Raw genomic sequence first — 20,306 nt, 5'->3', positions numbered from 1 at the left:
TATATATATCAGCTTAGTCTGCAATTTGCACCTGTCCTGTACGCCAGCATCTGGCTAGTGGGTAATTTCTGGGCTTTCCCAATCAATGCACACATGATCAATATTCAAAAGCTAATCAACCGTTTTCTTGGATCATATACAGTGCAGTCTGTAAGTATTTAGACAGTGACACATTTTTGTTGTTTTCAGTCGGTAGTCCAGCAAATAAAACAATAATAGTTAAAGAGCAGACTTTCAGCTTTAATTTGAGACTTTTGTAGCCGTTGTTATACACAGAACCCTAACTTTAGCAGAACGAAAGTAATTGGACAATTGGCTGCAGGAATGTTTCTTGGACAGGTGTGTTAAGTTTCATCCTTAGTTCATACATAAAAGAGCTAGCAAAAATTCTAGAGTTTATTCTAGGAGTGCAATCTGCATTTGGAGTTTGTTATTGGCGTCTGTCAACATGAGAAATAGAGTTGCCAGTGACCGTCAAGGAAGCCAGGCCTGTACCACAGCCCTCTTCAGTTCCTGCTTGTTTTGAGGGCTATTTGCCTTCAGTCTGGTCTACAGCAGGTGAGATGTATGCTTTATTGGATTGAGGTCAGGTGAGTCAAGAACATTCTACTTGTTGGACCGAAAGAACTCTGGTTGTATGTTTCGGATAATTTCCCCCCTGCATGATGAAGCATTGTCCAATCAGTTTTGATGCATTTGCTTGGAACTGAGCAGACAAGATGTTTCTGTATATTTAGGCACACATCCTGCTGCCATCAGCACTGATATCAATGAACACAAGTGAGCGAGTTCCACTGGCAAAGCCATAACACTACCTCTACCATGTTTCACAGATGAGGTGGTATGCTTTTGATCACAAGCTGTTCCTTTTTATCTCCATACCTTTTTCTTTCCATCACTCTGAAATGATTGATCATCATCTCATTTCTCCATAGCACTTTGTTCCAGAACTCAGGTTTTATAATGTATGTTTTAAAACTGTAACTGGCCATTCTATTATTGAGGGGTTTGCATCTTGTGGTGAACCCTGAGGTTATGCTGGCATAGTCTTCTCTTGATGATCGTCTATGACATATCTACGCCTACATCCTGGAGAGTGCTCTTGATCTGTTGACTTCTGTCCACTGGTCGTCTGTGGTCTACCAGATCCTCTGCCATTGCTGAGCTCATCAGTGTGTTGTACCAAATGTACCAATGGCACTCCTAGAATCAATTCTAGACCTTTTCTAGACCTTCTAACCGACACTGGAAAACCCTACACTTTAGTGCACAGGTGTCAAACTCCAGTCCTGGAGGGCCGTTCGGGTTGTTCTCAGAACCTGTGCTGCATTTAAGTCATTGATTGGCTAAAGAATCAACACTCCTTGTTCTGGAGGCCTTAATTGACAGCTGATTGAAAGGAAACCTCAAAAACCAGCAGATACTGCGGCCCCTTAGGGATTCAGTTTGACACCCCTGCTTTAGTGGCATAGTGATTGATTTATTTCAACTGTTTGTTTGCTGGAGTACAAAATGAAAACATCTGAAGATATGTAACTGTCCAAATACTGTGGCCCTGTAGAGGTGCCCTCGGGGTACCACTGGGCCAACCGGGCCCTCATCAAGGGTCTGCCGCTGGAGGATACCTCTTCGTCAGGTGATTGAGGGAAGGCATTTTCCTACTGATATGCTGGAGGGCTTTAGGACCAGGGAGAGAAACTCAGTGCCAGTTTCTAGGACAATAATTGAATGATTGGAGCTGATCATGACACAACGAGGCACACCTGGAGATGGTGAACTGCTCCTGGCCACACCCCCTCAAGCACAGATGGGCTGCGTTGGAGTGATGAGGCCAAGAGCTTTAAGGACAGGGATCCTCAAGAGCTAAAGAGAGTGGGTGATGGTGAACTCTCCAGCTTGCCATGGGCCTGGAGTAGTGCCAAGCCTACTACCCAAAGGAAAGCTTAGGAACTGGGAACCCACCAACCGGAAGCTTTGGATCGGCTGTTTTTGTTCTTTCCCACCACCTCTTACCCTTCGCTGTTTTTTTTTTTTGTGAGAATAAATCAATCTCAGTTATTTCACTAAAACCTTTTGCTGCCTTGTTTTTGACCTGGGATCTCACAATACTTACAGACTGCACTTAAAAAAAAAGGATTTTTTACAATGTTAATTCCTGTATTTATTTTTGTTTTGGCTGTTCTGATACTGCACTGTGGTTCCTGGGGTACTGTATCCTGGTATATACAGGGTATCTTGTATGCTATACATTCCTAATTGAGTAGCCGAGAAGCTATAACTTCACTGCACATCAGAAGTGCCATTTAGAAATATTATGGGTTCTATGCTATTGAAGACACAATACCAAAGGAGAAAGCCACCAGCAACGTAACCTATGCAAACGGCAACTGCCCTACTAAATCAAATTTTGCATTATAGACTCTACGTGCAAATCAACAACAGGAGTAAGTCATAATGAAAGCTATAAGCAAATTAACAACAGGAGTAAGTCAAATTACGGACTCAGCGTGCAAATGAATCACAGGAGTAAGTCACATGACAGCCTCAGGGTGGGAACTGGGGATGTGTTCAGGTGAGCAGGTAACATATCAACAGAGCAGCTTCACACCTGGCCTGCTCTGTGCTCTCTCATCTGCTAGGCCATCAGTCTTCAGGTCCTCAGCTTTCTCCTCCTGGTGAGTAAACACATTTGACAATATTTAAACAAGTTCAGCAACACAGACATAACATATTTGAAAACGTCCCAAATAATCTCAACAGCGAGACAGACACTACATTGAACATGAATAATCTCAACAGCAAGACAGAGACTTTACATTAAACATGAATAATCTCAACAGCAAGACGGAGACTTTACATTAAACATGAATAATCTCAACAGCAAGACAGAGACTACATAAAGCACAAACTATAGGAAGGGTCAGCGTAAGGCCAGTTCAGGTGAAATAAATCATCATCCCAATGCCATGATGTATAATGTTTAATTCAGCATGAATGGCTGCATTTTAGGGTGTCTGTTTTCTGTCTGCTGTGGTACCTGATGTCGACTGGGTCAAATTTTCAGTCTGCAGTTAAAGATGAGATGGATCCATATGCATAGAAGACATGTCACTCCCAATATTTTACAATGAATTACTCAAGTGATTGAACCAGTTATCTAATTTGTTAACTGTTATTTGTTAACTCATTTGTTGATGTGGACTGTGTATTTTTTACTCAAAGAGATTTTGTAGAACTTCCAAGAACTTCCCATTTTAAACTGAACTCCAGAATGCAATGGCAATATTGTAGGGTTATATCCTTTGTATGTGTCCACTTGTATGCAGTTAAACACATTCTCCGTCAAAAATTTCCGGTTCTCAGAAAATTCACAGAATGTTAATAAACTTAGAGCAAATGTGTTCAGGGGGCACATTATGTGTCCAGTTCCCTGCATGACCTTTTAAAGGATCATGACCTTTTAAAGAATCATCGACTCTGGCCCTCAAATCCAAATCCAGCCCTGATATTCTCCAGGGTACTCAGTGCTACTGAGTGATTAACAGGTAACAGACAAACAAACTGGCTCAAGCCCTAACCCTTGCTGTTCAAATGAGCAATTTAAAAATCAACGTTACCGCGTCTAGAGGAAAGTCCGCAGCGATACTAAACACCTGGTCAGAATGATGCACTTACACACTTACACACACCTGACAAAAAACCCAGCAGTTCTTGGCCATCAAAGACCGTGATTTTCTGATCCCTGTTTTAACCCCTTAAGTATCACCCCTTTTCTTAACACAAACTTCATACACAGTATATGGCACAGCATATGACATACACAGTATAACATGCCTACTATTCTTGAACCCTTTTGACTATAGGCACAATCCTGGTCTTCTGCAAGGTAACCCTTTGGGGTTTGTCAGAATTACTAAAGTTACAGAAGCTCAAACACAATGGAAGTGGAAGATCTCACTGAAAAGATTTTCTGTTTCTGAGTGGATACAGATTATTGTAGCGGTGCCTGGGGCTCAACACAATGGAACGACAACCAAAACACTGGTCAAATCCCCTTTCAGATTTGATGACAATATCACCAAAATGGAGTATTCTGCATTGTTTTTTTCTAAGATATGTCCAGGCAGTTTTCCAAAACTGACACATAATTTTATATAAATGATATTATGGGTCTTATGATGCGTAAAATACTGAATTTTGCTCACTAAAGTATACACGCTTCTTATTGAAAATATACACTCACCAAGCACTTTATTAGGAACATTTGTACTTTATAACACCTACTTATTCATGCGATTATCTAATCAGCCAATTGTGTGGCAGCAGTGCAATGCATACAATCATGTAGATACAGGTCAGGAGCTTCAATTAATCAACCATCAACCATCAGAATGGGTAAAAAATGTGAAAAGTCACTTTGACCATGGAATGATTGTTGGTGGCAGACAGGGTGGTTTGAGTATCTCATAAACTACTGATCTCCTGGGATTTTCATGCGCACAAGTATCTAGAGTTAGCAAAGAATGGTGCAAAAAACAAACAAAAATCCAGTGAGCAGCAGTTCTGCAGACAGAAATGCCTTGTTAAGAGACAACAGAGGAGAATGGCCAGACTGGTCAAAGCTGACAGGAAGGTGACAGTAATGCAAATAACCACACATTACAACAGTTTTATGCAGAAGAGCATAAAACATAAAACACATCATAACTCTAAGTGGATAGGCTACAGCAGTAGAAGTCTAAAAAATAAGTCTAATAAATACCTAATAAAGTGATCAGTGAGTGTATATATACTCTCCCTCTCCTTGTGCTCTCCACAGATTGTAAAGAATACATACAATACATCACAATAATAACACCTTGTATGCACAATTTCACATTTGAGAATTTATTCAGATGATCACTGATATAAAATGGGGTTACAACGATTAAAATGCCCTCTATTGTGGAGCCAAAGGTCTTCCTCAGAAATGAGAAATGAGAGATTCCTTGGAAGTCCCCCAAAGGAAATCCTATATTAAGGCGTAGGCATCACAAATTTGTTGTAAAACATCAACCTAAAGAACAGTTTTTGCCTGAGCATAACAGTCTCAGTGTGCGTATTGAAAATTATACTGTTTCATTACACAGGCTGTGTTGTTCAATGAGCCTAACAAACTCACATGTTACAAAATAAGAAACTGTTGTCGCTAAACCTATAGCATTTTAAAATAGTTTATACAGAGTTTTCACGCTTTGAAACTTTGTATATCCAGTATATTAGCATAGTGATTGAAAATTGCAGCGTTTCATAAATGAATGCAAAAAACCCGACAACGGCCCAGCCCTAGGTTAACTAGGGGTTATGGTTATCTTTCGGTCTGTTATCTCTCATGTCTATATTTTAATTTGGAATGCTGTTAAACCATTATTTGCCTGTATTAGGATCCTCTAAATGGCAGCAGGTTTGTTTGCAATATACCTTTATTGTACAGTGTCATTAAACATGTATCTTAAACACCTCTGGCAGAGCTTGTTTAAATAAATATAGATGTTATGAGACTGGGAAAAGGTGTCATCATGTTGGGTCACCTTTCAGTTGTTTTATGCTTTTTCCTTCCTTTTTCCTATAGTTTGGAAAACTAAATCATCCTGTTCACATTGCAGCACTCATCAGAGCATCCAGCTCACATCACACCTGGGTCAAATACAAAATCGTTTTGGATTCAAATACCTTTCTGTGCTCAATTGATCTTGCCTGGTGCAACCAAGAGGACCAGAAGGTAAGGTTTGCACTTTTTGAGAGTATTTCATTACATTACATTATTGGCATTTGGCAGACGCTCTTATCCAGAGCGACGTACAGTTGATTAGACTAAGCAGGAGACAAACCTCCCCTGGAGCAATGCAGGGTTAAGGGCCTTGCTCAAGGGCCCAACAGCTGTGCGGATGTTAGTGTGGCTACACCGGGATTAGAACCACCGACCTTGTGTCTCCCAGTCATTTACCTTAACCACTACGCTACAGGCTGCCCCTGGCAAGGGTCCAATACACCAGAAAAGCTCAGTAAACTGTTGAAAAGTATTTGAATCCAAAACAATGACGTACTTCACCCAGGCCTCGTTCATACTGCAGCACTCATCAAAACAAACATTGTTGATCCAGGAGAGCAATGAAAAGCATGCCCATTACTCATTGTTGTATTACCCCGCCCTCTGCCTCTGACTCCTCCTCTGAAGGGCACAGGTAGTCTTTCCTTTTCCTCTTCTTCACTGGCTTCAGCAGCTCTGGATCCACCACCACTCCCTGGCTCTGTGGGCCCTTTTCTCCCCTGTCACACCTGAGACAGAAAGTACATACATTTATGGATTTGGACTGTATGTTTGATATGTTATTTTATTGTTGATTAGCTGTTGATGGCCTGTTCTATTTAATATGGACCTCTGATCTTATGTTCTATGTGAATGGACTCCTCATTATGCATTCTTATACTGTTAACTTCTAGATGGGCTGAATGGCCTGTTCTCCTCATTTTGTATTCTAATATTCTTACATTCTAGTAATGAGGACAACAGTCCATTCAATAGAATGGACTGTTGTCCTCATTCCTTGTCCTCTGTCCATGTCAGAACATTACCAAACCGGTCAGATTCAGGATCACAGCAGACTGCTACATTCCCAGGTGCTCACCTCTCTGGTCCTGGCTGTGTGTGTACTTCCTGTGTGTGTACATTCCCAGGTGCTCACCTCTCTGGTCCTGGCTGTGTGTGTACTTCCTGTGTGTGTACATTCCCAGGTGCTCACCTCTCTCGTCCTGGCTGTGTGTGTACTTCCTGTGTGTGTACATTCCCAGGTGCTCACCTCTCTCGTCCTGGCTGTGTGTGTACTTCCTGTGTGTGTACATTCCCAGGTGCTCACCTCTCTGGTCCTGGCTGTGTGTGTACTTCCTGTGTGTGTACATTCCCAGGTGCTCACCTCTCTGGTCCTGGCTGTGTGTGTACTTCCTGTGTGTGTACATTCCCAGGTGCTCACCTCTCTCGTCCTGGCTGTGTGTGTACTTCCTGTGTGCATACATTCCCAGGTGCTCACCTCTCTCGTCCTGGCTGTGTGTGTACTTCCTGTGTGCATACATTCCCAGGTGCTCACCTCTCTCGTCCTGGCTGTGTGTGTACTTCCTGTGTGTGTACATTCCCAGGTGCTCACCTCTCTCGTCCTGGCTGTGTGTGTACTTCCTGTGTGCATACATTCCCAGGTGCTCACCTCTCTGGTCCTGGCTGTGTGTGTACTTCCTGTGTGTGTACATTCCCAGGTGCTCACCTCTCTCATCCTGGCTGTGTGTGTACTTCCTGTGTGTGTACATTCCCAGGTGCTCACCTCTCTCGTCCTGGCTGTGTGTGTACTTCCTGTGTGTGTACATTCCCAGGTGCTCACCTCTCTTGTCTTGGCTGTGTGTGTACTTCCTGTGTGCGTACATTCCCAGGTGCTCACCTCTCTCGTCCTGGCTGTGTGTGTACTTCCTGTGTGTGTACATTCCCAGGTGCTCACCTCTCTCGTCCTGGCTGTGTGTGTACTTCCTGTGTGTGTACATTCCCAGGTGCTCACCTCTCTCGTCCTGGCTGTGTGTGTACTTCCTGTGTGTGTACATTCCCAGGTGCTCACCTCTCTGGTCCTGGCTGTGTGTGTACTTCCTGTGTGTGTACATTCCCAGGTGCTCACCTCTCTCGTCCTGGCTGTGTGTGTACTTCCTGTGTGTGTACATTCCCAGGTGCTCACCTCTCTCGTCCTGGCTGTGTGTGTACTTCCTGTGTGCATACATTCCCAGGTGCTCACCTCTCTCGTCCTGGCTGTGTGTGTACTTCCTGTGTGTGTACATTCCCAGGTGCTCACCTCTCTCATCCTGGCTGTGTGTGTACTTCCTGTGTGTGTACATTCCCAGGTGCTCACCTCTCTCGTCCTGGCTGTGTGTGTACTTCCTGTGTGCATACATTCCCAGGTGCTCACCTCTCTCATCCTGGCTGTGTGTGTACTTCCTGTGTGTGTACATTCCCAGGTGCTCACCTCTCTCGTCCTGGCTGTGTGTGTACTTCCTGTGTGTGTACATTCCCAGGTGCTCACCTCTCTCGTCCTGGCTGTGTGTGTACTTCCTGTGTGTGTACATTCCCAGGTGCTCACCTCTCTCATCCTGGCTGTGTGTGTACTTCCTGTGTGTGTACATTCCCAGGTGCTCACCTCTCTCGTCCTGGCTGTGTGTGTACTTCCTGTGTGTGTACATTCCCAGGTGCTCACCTCTCTCGTCCTGGCTGTGTGTGTACTTCCTGTGTGTGTACATTCCCAGGTGCTCACCTCTCTCGTCCTGGCTGTGTGTGTACTTCCTGTGTGTGTACATTCCCAGGTGCTCACCTCTCTGGTCCTGGCTGTGTGTGTACTTCCTGTGTGTGAGGCCTCAGGGCGCTGCGCTCTGAGCCTCCACAGCAGCCGGGGCTGCCCTCAGGCTTCCGATCACCCGCCATTCCCCACACAGCGTCAGCCACACCACCACCTACATCTGCAAGGGATTCATCCTTATATGTGCTGCATGATACACAAACCCCACACCACATAAACATTCATGCACAGATTTATACACCAGACCTAGGACAATGTAATTGTTTTTGATTCAAATACTTTTCTATGCTTTACTGAGCATGTGAACTATGAAATCTTGTAAACCCCACCCTTCTGCTCCTCTTAGTTGGCTGAAATGCACCAAGCAAGATGTTTTATATAACTCGCATATGTAATTCTTACATTAATTTTTTTTTTTTTTTAACACTGCAGAATGTATATTTGAAAATTTGATATTCATTCATTATCCTAACCCGCTTACAATGGGCGAAAGGTAGGAATACACCCTGGACAGGTCGCCAGTCCATCACAGGGCACACACACCATTCATTCAATTTAGACTCCAATCAGCCTAACCTGCATGTCTTGGACTGTGAGAGGAAACCGGAGTACCCGGAGGAAACCCATATGAACACAGGGAGAACATGCAAACTCCACACAGAGAGGCCCCGGCCGACCGGGATTCGAACACAGGACCTCCTTGCAGTGAGGCAGCAGTGCTACCCACTGCACCATCCGTGCCACCAGAATTTTATATATCATATATATATATATATAATGAGACATTCCAACTCATTATATTTAAATGGGGCCATAATCAGTATGCATGAGTACATGAGTGTTGTATCAGCTTCTGCATTTTTCGTTGTCTAGTCTTTGTCCAAGTACTCAGCGTTTCCGTGTTTTGTTACCCTCTGTGCACACCGTAGTCTGTCAGTTCATTCATTCCCTGTCACACGTTTCACCTGTTTCACTTTCATTCATTCCGTCACACGTTTCACCTGCGTTTCACCTGTTTCCCCACACCTGATTGCAATTTCCCTCTTGTTGCATGTGTATATACAGCACTGTGCAAAAGCACTTGTATAACATTCTGTACAGATAAGATTCTTTCAAAAATAATTCACTGAAATATACGTCCTATATAGTCCTAAATAAACGTACTGTACATTTTACATTACATTTGAGTAATTCGGCAATCAATATTTTTTGTGACTACCCTTCGCCTTCTGTTTTGTTCTGAACCGCAGTGTCGACCCGTTTTGGCCTTCCGACTTCTGTCTCTGGATTCTGTTTATGTTTGTTCTGCCCTTCACCTGTGACAACGACTTTGTTTTGGATTATCCCTGCTGACTCTGTTTGCTGGCAATCGACCTCTGCCTGTCTGCCAAATTTTTAATAAAGACTCAGTAGAACAGAAAGCTACTCTTTGGTCTCACTACTGGGTCTGTTTATCTGCATTCCTGACATGTTGAGTATGTAGTATATGAATATTCATTTGCATTTGTGACATGGCATGAAGGCTGACAGAATGTGTCTATGGCAATGCTGTGTCTGAGGTTGTGTGGATGACAGAATGTATCTGGCAATGTTGAGTCTGAGGTTGTGTTGATGACAGAATGTATCTGGCAATGTTCTGTCTGAAGTTGATTGGATGACAGAATGTGTCTTTGGCAATGGTGTGTCTGAGATTGTGTGGATGACAGAATGTCCATCCATCCATCCATCCATTTTCACCCGCTTATCCGGAGTCGGGTCGCGGTGGCAATAGGCATCCCCAGCAATGCATTCCAGCTCCTCCTGGGGGATCCTGAGGCGTTCCCAGACCAGAAGAGATATATAATCTCTCCAGCGGGTTCTGGGTCTACCTCGGGGTCTCCACCCAGTTGGGCGAGCCCGGAAAACCTCCAAAGGGAGGCACCTGGGAAGCATCCTGATCAGATGCCCGAACCACCTCAATTGGCTCCTTTCAATGCGAAGGAGCAGCAGCTCTACTCCGAGCTCCCTCCGGATGTCCGAGCTCCTCACCCTATCTCCAAGGCTGAGCCCAGCCACCCTACGGAGGAAGCTCATTTCGGCCACTTGTATACGCAATCTCATTCTTTTGGTCACTACCCAAAGCTTGTGACCATAGGTGAGGGTTGGGACGTAGATCGACAGGTAAATCGAGAGCTTTGCCTTCCGGCCCAGCTCCCTCTTCACCACGACGGTCCGGTGCAACGCCCGCATTACTGCTGACGCTGCACCGATCGATCTTACGCTCCCTTCGACCCTCACTCGTGAACAAGACCCCGAGATACTTGAACTCCTTCACTTGGGGCAATGACTCGTTCCCAACCCGGAGGGAGCAATCCACCGTTTTCCGGCAGAGAACCATGGCCTCGGACTTGTTGCTGACTCTTATCCTGGCCGCTTCACACTCGGCTGCAAACCGCTCCAGTGCATGCTGAAGGTCACGGTCTGATGAAGCCAGCAGAACCACGTCATCCGCAAAAGCAGAGACGCAATTCTGAGGTCACCCAACCGGACACTCTCCTCACCTCGGCTGCGCCTTGAGATCCCGTCCATGAATATCACAAACAGGACCGGTGACAAGGGGCAACCTTGGCGGAGTCCAACACCCACTGGAAACGTGCTTGACTTTGTGCCGAGGATGCGGACACAGCTCTCACTTTGGTTATACAGGGACCGGATGGCTCATAACAACGGCCCCGGTACCCCATACTCCCATAGTACCCCCCACAGGGTTCCCCGGGGGACACGGTCGAAAGCCTTCTCCAAGTCCACAAAGCACATGTGGACTGGATGGGCAAACTCCCATGACCCTGCCAGCAACCCCACCAAGGTAAAGAGCTGGTCCACTGTTCCACGACCAGGACGGAAGCCACATTGCTCCTCCTGAATCCGAGATTCGACCATCGGTCGAAGCCTCCTTTCCAGCACCCTAGAGTAAGCTTTTCCCGGTGTGATACCCCGATAATTGGAGCACACCCTCCGGTCCCCCTTCTTGAAAATGGGGACCACCACCCCGGTCTGCCACTCTGCAGGTACTGTCCCCGACCTCCACGCAACACTGAAGAGGCGTGTCAGCCAAGACAGCCCAACAATGTCCAGAGCCTTCAGCATCTCAGGGCGAATCTCATCCACACCCAGCGACTTGCCGCTGAGGAGCTTTTTGACTACCTCAGCAACTTCCGCCAGGGATGTAGGTGCAGATTCCCCCGAGTCTTCGGGCTCTGCCTCTTCCACAGAGGACGTGTTGTTCAGGTTCAGGAGCTCCTCGAAGTGCTCTTTCCACCGCCCAACAACATCCCCAGTCCGGGTCAGAACTTCCTCGAGGCCAACCAAAAGTCCTTCTCCATATCCTCCCCAAACTCCTCCCATACCCGGGTTTTTGCTTCAGTGACTGCCGAAGCCGCAGCCCTTCTGCTGCTTCAGGGGACCCCCGGGCCAGCCAAACCCGAAAGGCCTCCTTCTTCAGTTGGACAGCCTCCCTCACCCCTGGTGTCAACCAGCGGGTTCTTGGGTTGCCCCGACAGGCACCGATGACCTTCTGGCCACAGCTCCTGCTTGCTGCCTCTGCAATGGAGGTTTTGAACATGGCCCACTCGGACTCCATGTCCCCAGCCTCCCCCGGGATGCATGAGAAGTTCCTCCAGAGGTGGGAGTTGAAGACCTCGCAGACAGGGGCCTCTGCCAGACGTTCCCAGTTCACCCTCACTACACGTTTAGGTTTACCGGGTCTGTCCGGCAGCCTCCCCGGCCACTTGATGCAACTCACCACCAGGTGGTGATCAGTTGACAGCTCTGCTCTTTTCTTCACCCGAGTGTCCAAGACATACGGCCACAGGTCTGATGATACGACCACAAAGTCGATCATCGATCTTTGGCCTAAGGTGCTCTGGTACTAAGTACACTTATGACCAACCCTATGCTCGAATATGGTGTTTGTTATCGACAATCCATGACCAGCACAGAAGTCCAATAACAAGACACTGCTTGGGTTAAGATCGGGCAGGCCATTCCTCCCAATCATCCCCTTCCAGGTTTCTCCGTCATTGCCCATGTGAGCGTTGAAGTCGCCCAGCAGAACTATGGAGTCTACGGGTGGCACCCTTTCCAGGATGCCGCCCAGTGACTCCAAGAAGGCCGGATACTCTGAACTGCCGTTTGGTGCATAAGCACAAATGACAGTCAGAGCTTTCCCCCCAGCAACACGTAGTTGCAGAGAGGTGACCCTCTCGTTCCCCGGGTGGAACTGCAACACGGTGGCGCTCAGCCGGTGGCTTGTGAGTATCCCCACACCTGCCCGGGGCCTCTCACCCTGAGCAACTCCAGAAAAGAACAGAGTCCAGCCCCTCTCCAGGTGTTTGGTTCCGGAACCAGTGCTGTGCATGGAGGTGAGCCCAACTATATCTAGTTGGTACCGCTCTGCCTCCCGCACTAGTTCTTTCCCCACCAGAGAGGTGACGTTCCACGTCCCCACAACCAGTCTGCGACGCAGAGGATCAGCACGCCTGGATCCCCGCCTTTGCCTACTGCCCGTTGGGCAAAGCAGAATGTGTCTATGGCAATGCCGTGTCTGAGATTGTGTGGATGACAGAATGTGTTTATGGCAATGCTGTGTCTGAGATTGTGTGGATGACAGAATGTGCCTATGGCAATGTTGTGTCTGAGATTGTGTGGATGACAGAATGTGTCTGGCAGTGTTGTGTCTGAGGTTGTGTGGATGACAGAAAGTGTCTATAGCAATGCTGTGTCTGAGGTTGTGTGGATGACAGAATGTGTCGATGGCAATGCAAAAATTTGTAGGATCTGGGACTGGATGAGTGTACATGCATGTGATATGGAACACGCATGGTGTGACAAGTGTTCAGTCTTTACTGAGTAAAGAGCCTTTCAGAATAGGATAAAGGTGTTACATTTTACATTTTAGTCATTTGGCAGACGCTTTTAATCCAAAGCGATTTACAAGTGTATAGGTTCTACCATAAGTCAAAGCATCACATCCAGAAACTAGCAAAATACACAGGAAATGCTGTTCTAAACATAGTTGTCATCAGAAGTGCATTATTTTATTTATTTATTTATTTATTTTATTTTTGGGGGGGGGGGGGGGGGGGTTAGACAAGGATAGGGATATCAGAAAGGAGGGGCAGGGGAAATCAGGAGGGAGGACTAAGGTAGAGTTTGAAAAGGTGGGTTTTGAGTCTGCGTCGAAATAGGGGGAGGGATTCTGCTGTTCTGACAGTGGTAGGCAAGTCATTCCACCACTGAGGAACCAGAACGGAAAACAGGCGTGAACGTGCAGCTCGACCGCCAGGTGCACGTAGAGAGGGAACCGTAAGGCGACCAGAGCTGGCAGACCAGAGTGGTCTAGCTGGGGAGTAGGGAGTGATCAGGGATTGTATGTAAGGTGGGGCAGTCCCCTTAGCAGCCTGAAATGCCAACACTAGGGCCTTGAAACGGATGCGTGCGGCAATAGGAAGCCAGTGGAGGCCAATGAGAAGCGGGGTGACATGAGCCGACCTGGGCTGACTGGTGATCAGGCGGGCTGCAGCATTCTGGACCAGCTGGAGGGGCTTGATGGCACACGCTGGGAGACCGGCTAGGAGGGAGTTGCAGTAATCCAGGCGGGAAATGACGAGCGCCTGGACTAGGAGCTGGGTGGCTTTCTCAGTCAGGAGATGACGGATACGGCGTATATTATACAGAAAGAACCTGCAGGTTCTGGCAGTGGAGGATACTTGCGGAGCCAGGGTGAGGCAGTCACCCCAAGATTCTTTGCCGTACGGGAGGAGGAAACTACAAAGTCCTCAACAGTCAATGAGAGGTCGATTGACGGAGAGGACTTAGCAGGGATGTAGAGAAGCTCAGTTTTGGCAAGGTTGAGCTTCAGGTGATGGGAAGTCATCCACGCAGAGATATCAGCCAAGCAGGCAGAGATCCGTGTGGTGATTTGGGTGTCGGGGGGGAAGGAAATGAAGAGTTGGGTGTCATCAGCGTAGGAATGATAAGAAAAGCCGTGGGAAGAGATAACAGAACCAAGAGACATGGTGTATAGCGAGAAGAGGAGAGGCCCAAGAACCGAGCCCTGCGGGACTCCAGTTCATAGGGGGTGAGGGTCGGAGACTGAGCCCCTCCAAGTCACCTGGTAGGAGCGACCAGAGAGGTAGGAGGAAAACCAGGCAAGTGCAGAACCTGTGACGCCCATCCCAGACAGCGATGAGAGCAGAATGTCATGGTTGACTGTATCGAAGGCGGCCGACAGGTCGAGGAAGATGAGGACAGAGGAGAGGGATTTTGCTTTAGCAGAGTGGAGTGCCTCAGTGACCGCGAGCAGGGCGGTTTCAGTGGAGTGGCCACTCTTGAAGCCAGACTGGTTGGGGTCATGGAGATTGTTCTGGAGAAGATAAGTGGACAGTTGGGAGCAGACCGCCCGTTCCAGAGTTTTAGCGAGAAAGGGAAGAAGAGAGACAGGCCGGTAGTTGTTCAGGGCAGAGGGGTCAAGAGTAGGTTTTTTGAGCAGGGGAGTGACTCTGGCCCTCTTCAGGGAAGAGGGCATGGTGCCGGAAGAGAGGGAGGTGTTGATTAGAGAGGAGAGAAAAGGGAGAATGTCATCAGATATAGATTGTAGGAGGGAAGAGGGGATGGGGTCAAGTGGACAGGTGGTTGGGCGGTGGGAAGTAAGTTTCAGTGTGTCGGCATCAGAGAGGGGAGAAAAGGAGGTTAGGGAGTTGGGGAGGGTAGGAGGGTCAGCAGGGGTGGAGGGTTGGGAGAAGGAATTGCGAATAGCATCGACCTTCTTTTCAAAGAAGGAGACAAAGTCATCAGGTGTGAGTGATGAGGGGGGTGGGGGGGGAGGGGGGGCCAGAAGAGAGGAGAAAGTTGAAAACAGTTTGCGGGGATTAGAGGCGGCCGCATTAATTTTCGAGTGAAAGAAGGAAGATTTAGCTAGAGAGACAGAGGAATGGAAAGATGATAAGAGGGCACCAGCTTTACACCAGCTTGTTATTGCTAATATTTAAGCAGTTAATCATGTCAGGACTCGGGACAGAAGAACCATGAGCTCAGGAATACGACTACGGCAGGCTAAACAGACAAAGGGGAGATCCAACAGGCAATGGTCGTAATTCAAGCAGACAGGTACATGCGGGACAGACTGAGCGTAATCATGAGACAGGCAGGGTTCAAAAACCAGGCAGAGATCAAAACCAGAAAAATCCAAAAACACTGAAAACCAGATATAATTACACATGGGAAGGCATGGGGTAGAGGAGGCTAGAACCAGGACAGGGCAATACAGGGACAGACTCGGAATACAGGATATGATGAATTAGCAACAGGAAGTGAAAAGACAGGCTTGAATAGAACAGAGATTAACAGACAATGAGAAACAGGTGAGATGAATGACAGGAGAGACAGGAAGGAAGTACATATATGGTGTCGGAGGTGGAGACACTAAATGGGGCACAGGTGAAATTAATGAATGAAGTGAGAAAACTGACAGACACACTACGGTGAGCACAGAGGGTAACAAGGAACGAAAACGCTAAATCACAAATCATCCACCAAAAATCAGCCACCAAATGTCAGATTGGGGAAGAAATGTGATCTAAGTGACTTTTACCGTGGAATGATTGTTGGTGGCAGACAGGGTGGTTTAAGTATCTCAGAAACTGCTGATCTCCTGTGATTTTCACATACAACAATCTCTAGGGTTTGCTGAGAATCATGTGCTGTGTGGCTGGGGTAGGCTGCGTGGTGTTGCTGCCGAGCGTGGCTGGGGTAGGCTGCGTCGCTGGAGTAGGCTGTGTGGTGTCGGTGCAGAGCGTGGCTGGGGTAGGCTGCGTGGCTGGAGTAGGCTGTGTGGTGTCGCTGCAGAGCGTCGCTGGAGTAGGCTGTGTGGTGTCGGTGCAGAGCGTGGCTGGGGTAGGCTGCGTGGCTGGGGTAGGCTGTATGGCTGGGGTAGGCTACATGGTGTGTCGCTGTGCAGCATTTTTCATCACAGGAAGAATGGACATGGTGGCAGGTCCAGCTACTGTGCTTTTTTGTGATGCTGATTGGTATCTGCAACTTCCCTGTAAGGGAATTAGGTGTGTTGGCTAGTGCCATGCGCATGTGTTCCGGTAATTGTTGCAAAAAAGTTATCTGAACAGAAAGCATGGTTTGTGTTCATACAACCACGCCAGCTGAGATGGACGTACATCGCCGAGACTGGGAAAAGAAAGCAAGTAGTGGGCTCTCTCAGTCTCTGACAGGCCGAAAGATAAGCCTTCAATGTGGTGTACTTATCACCAGCTTCCAGTATGCTGACTGCTCAGGAGCTGGAAGCTATCACTGTGGTCTCCCATCTTTTTCCACTCAAGCCACGTGACAAGCCGTAACAATAATTTGAGACATCGACGACTCAACTAGTGGATACTATTAATGCAAATATCTAATCAGTCAATCATGTGGCAGCGACTCAATGCATAAAAGCATGCAGACAAGCATGCATGGTCAAACATCATAATGGGGAATAAATGTGATCTAAGTGACTTTTACTGTGGAATGATTGTTGGTGGCAGACAGGGTGGTTTAAGTATCTCAGAAACTGATTGTAATTTTTTTAAGTAGTCATTTATATCACAAATGGTGCAGAAATTCCTGCATCTGGCTTCAGCAGCCGAAGGTTTTACCTGCTTTCTGGCTGGGCCTCTGCTCCAGGTCCTGCTTCCCCATGGTGTCCTCAGGAGCAGGGCCAACACAGGTGACCTTTTCATCACTGACAACTTCCAGGGTGCCACAGTCTCTCATTCGAAACTGAAAAAATATCAGGTATCAATCAGACATCTTCAAAACCAGGTACAGCATACTTCAAAATGATTTACACCCTGATAAAGTTAAAACATTGTAGAGAATGTACAACAATGTAGTTAATACAAAATTAAGTCAAGAGTGTGAGTAATTGTGGACACTGTTTGTATGTATTAGGGCGGCCTGTAGCGTAGTGGTTAAGGTACATGACTGGGACACACAAGGTTGGTGGTTCGATCCCCGTTGTAGCCACAATAGCCACAATAACATCCTGCTGTTGGGCCCTTGAGCATGGCCCTTAACCCTGCATTGCTCCAGGGGAGGGAGGGCACTCTCTGCATGTACTGGATGTTATTGGAAAGTCTATGCCAAGGTGCTGGAAAGGAGACTCTGACCATACATACAGTAGGTATGGCATGCCAGCTGTTTGATTTGGTCCTTTTGGCCTCATCATACTGTGACCTTTGATGCACACTAGACCTTTTCTTGGGTCCCCTTCAAGTGAGATGGGAGCAACTGCCCCAGATGACGAGTTCAAGTATCTCAGGGTTGTATTCACGAGTGAGTGAAAGAGGGATTAAGAGATCAACCACCATGTAGGCAGTAATGCAGGCATTGTATTGGACAGTAGGGGTGAAAAGTAGTGGTGAAAAAGGTGCTGAGCCAAAAGGCAAAGCTCTCGATATACCAGTGGATTTTCATCCCTACTCTCATCTATGGTCATGACCTATGGGTAGTGACCAAACGAGTGAGATCACGAATACAAGCGAATACAATATTTCAGTAAATGGAGTTCCTCCACAGGGTGGTGGGGTTTACTCTCCTTGATAGGGTGAGGAGCTCAGCCACCCAGGAGGACCTCACAGTCGAGCCAGATGGAGAGGATTCACCTAGGAGGAGACCCAGAGGCAGAGCTAGGACATGCTGGAGGGATTATATCCAATGACTGGCCTGGGATTGTCTTGGGATCCCCTAGGATGAGTTGGTGGAAGTCGCTGAGAATCTGGGCTGCTCAGCTTGCCCTGTTGCTACTGCTACCCTGACCTGGATTAAGTGTTTATAAAATGGATGGATGTTTCCATGTATGTATGAGCTCTATGGCAGGTGTGATTGGGTGAATGGGTGCTCACCTTCAGGTTGCTACCTGGGAGGAGAGCCACGCCCTCCTTCCACTCCAGAACATGGACGATGTTGCATGTGCCCCCCACCTGGGGCAGCAGGGTGGAGCTCTGTGGGTCGACCCCCACCTGGGGCAGCAGGGTGGAGCTCTGTGGGTCGACCCCCACCTGGGGCAGCAGGGTGGAGCTCTGTGGGTTGACCCCTACCTGGGGCAGCAGGGTGGAGCTCTGTGGGTTGACCCCTACCTGGGGCAGCAGGGTGGAGCTCTGTGGGTCGACCCCCACCTGGGGCAGCAGGGTGGAGCTCTGTGGGTCGACCCCCACCTGGGGCAGCAGGGTGGAGCTCTGTGGGTCGCAGGCCCCTTTGGGCGTCTCCAGAGTGCTGTGTGTCAGGCTCGCCTTTTCCACAGCATGAGAGACAGCTGCGGAAAATAGAACCACACAATCACACCCACTGAAACAACTTCCAATAAAATCCTCATTCAATTATCATATTTACAAAGAGAAACCAGTGACTTTTAATTGATCATTTTTTTCATATAAAATTTGGACTTTGAATTTAGGGTTGGGACGATAATTGACATAACTATACATCTTGGTAAAAACATTGGTCAACTGCCTATAAAAGTGAAGAAGAGTAATAACTGGCTATGAGAACTTCTTAAATTTGGTGGAGGTCATACATCACCACAGTGGGGGATATCCAAAGTACACTATATCTATCCATCCATCCGTGCATTATCTAACCCACTTATTCCTGATCAGATTCGTGGTGGGTGCTGTAGACTATGCCAGCATGCTTTGGGTGAGAGGTAGGAATACACCCCAGACAGGTCATCAATCAGTGCAGGGCAACACTATATCCCAAGCTTATGAAGTTCTCATAAGCTCATGTTTTAATGCCTTTTCTCTTCATCAGTGCTCAGTGCTGCAATGTCCACCATTTACACTCAAGTCGGGTTTTCGAGAAAGTTTAACCACCATCAGTGGTTATTCTCCACTGCAGAGGGTTCTGATCCTAATGCTACAACAAGGGCTGAACCTTTCATCTCCTCATAGTTCTGACTAATCACACGCATAGGCTACAACAACCAGCGACTCATGCGGTGGACTATGAACTGGATATTCGCCACATTTGTCGATGAGATAATTCTCTAACTGATGCATTATCCAGAGTGTGTGAGACTGACAATAAAGTAACTATTGCTAAGTTCCCTGGTACTGTATGTAGTGTAGTTAGCTCAGCTAGTTTGCTAGTAAGCATGGTGAAGATGCCCTTGGCTAGAGGCGAGTTCGTCTTTAGCTGACAGGTAATGTGTTTGTTCAACAAATATTTGGACGAGTGAGAGGCCGGGGTTCAAATCCCACCTCAGACTCAGGCAATTTCTCACCCATTACATTGGTGCCGTGACTCGGATCTGGGTGGGAGTGAAAAAATAGAAAATACAATAAAAAAATTAAAATGGTTACTGGTCACATGGAGGGGAAGTCAAAGGGGGTGAGTGTAGCAGGGTTAGCACAGTCATAGGGGGGTGAGTGTAGCAGGGTTAGCTCAGTCATAGGGGGGTGAGTGTAGCGTGGTTAGCACAGTCAAAGGGGGTTGAGTGTAGCGTGGTTAGCTTAGTCAAAGGGGGGTGAGTGTAGCGTGGTTAGCTCAGTCAAAGGGGGGTGAGTGTAGCGTGGTTAGCTCGGTCATAGGGGGGTGAGTGTAGCAGGGTTAGCTCTGTCATAGGGGGGTGAGTGTAGCGTGGTTAGCTCAGTCAAAGGGGGGTGAGTGTAGCGTGGTTAGCTCAGTCAAAGGGGGGTGAGTGTAGCGTGGTTAGCTCGGTCATAGGGGGGTGAGTGTAGCAGGGTTAGCTCGGTCATAGGGGGGTGAGTGTAGCGTGGTTAGCTCAGTCAAAGGGGGTGAGTGTAGCAGGGTTAGCTCGGTCATAAGGGGGTGAGTGTAGCAGGGTTAGCACAGTCAAAGGGGGGTGAGTGTAGCAGGGTTAGCTCAGTCAAAGGGGGGTGAGTGTAGCAGGGTTAG

The 20,306-nt window shown here is 47.5% G+C and overlaps 1 protein-coding gene across 3 annotated transcripts in view; it reads right to left on the bottom strand.

Annotated features, from left to right (window-relative positions):
* The window catches only part of l3mbtl1 (L3MBTL histone methyl-lysine binding protein 1), a 66,239-nt gene that overhangs the window by 36,977 nt on the left and 8,956 nt on the right, over positions 1–20,306 (bottom strand). For all 3 annotated transcript variants that reach the window (XM_061258154.1, XM_061258156.1, XM_061258155.1), the window contains exons 3-7: positions 18,293–18,702; positions 17,045–17,168; positions 8,379–8,523; positions 6,186–6,318; positions 2,609–2,672 (exon numbers count right to left, since the gene is read on the bottom strand). In XM_061258154.1, coding sequence (XP_061114138.1) covers positions 2,609–2,672; positions 6,186–6,318; positions 8,379–8,523; positions 17,045–17,168; positions 18,293–18,702 — 876 coding nt within the window. The remainder of the gene's footprint in view (positions 1–2,608; positions 2,673–6,185; positions 6,319–8,378; positions 8,524–17,044; positions 17,169–18,292; positions 18,703–20,306) is intronic.

The sequence above is a fragment of the Conger conger genome, chromosome 10 (assembly GCF_963514075.1).
Source record: "Conger conger chromosome 10, fConCon1.1, whole genome shotgun sequence".
NCBI lineage: Eukaryota > Metazoa > Chordata > Actinopteri > Anguilliformes > Congridae > Conger > Conger conger.
Note: the sequence above shows the minus strand (reverse complement) of the source record. Positions and strands in the feature narration are given on the sequence as shown.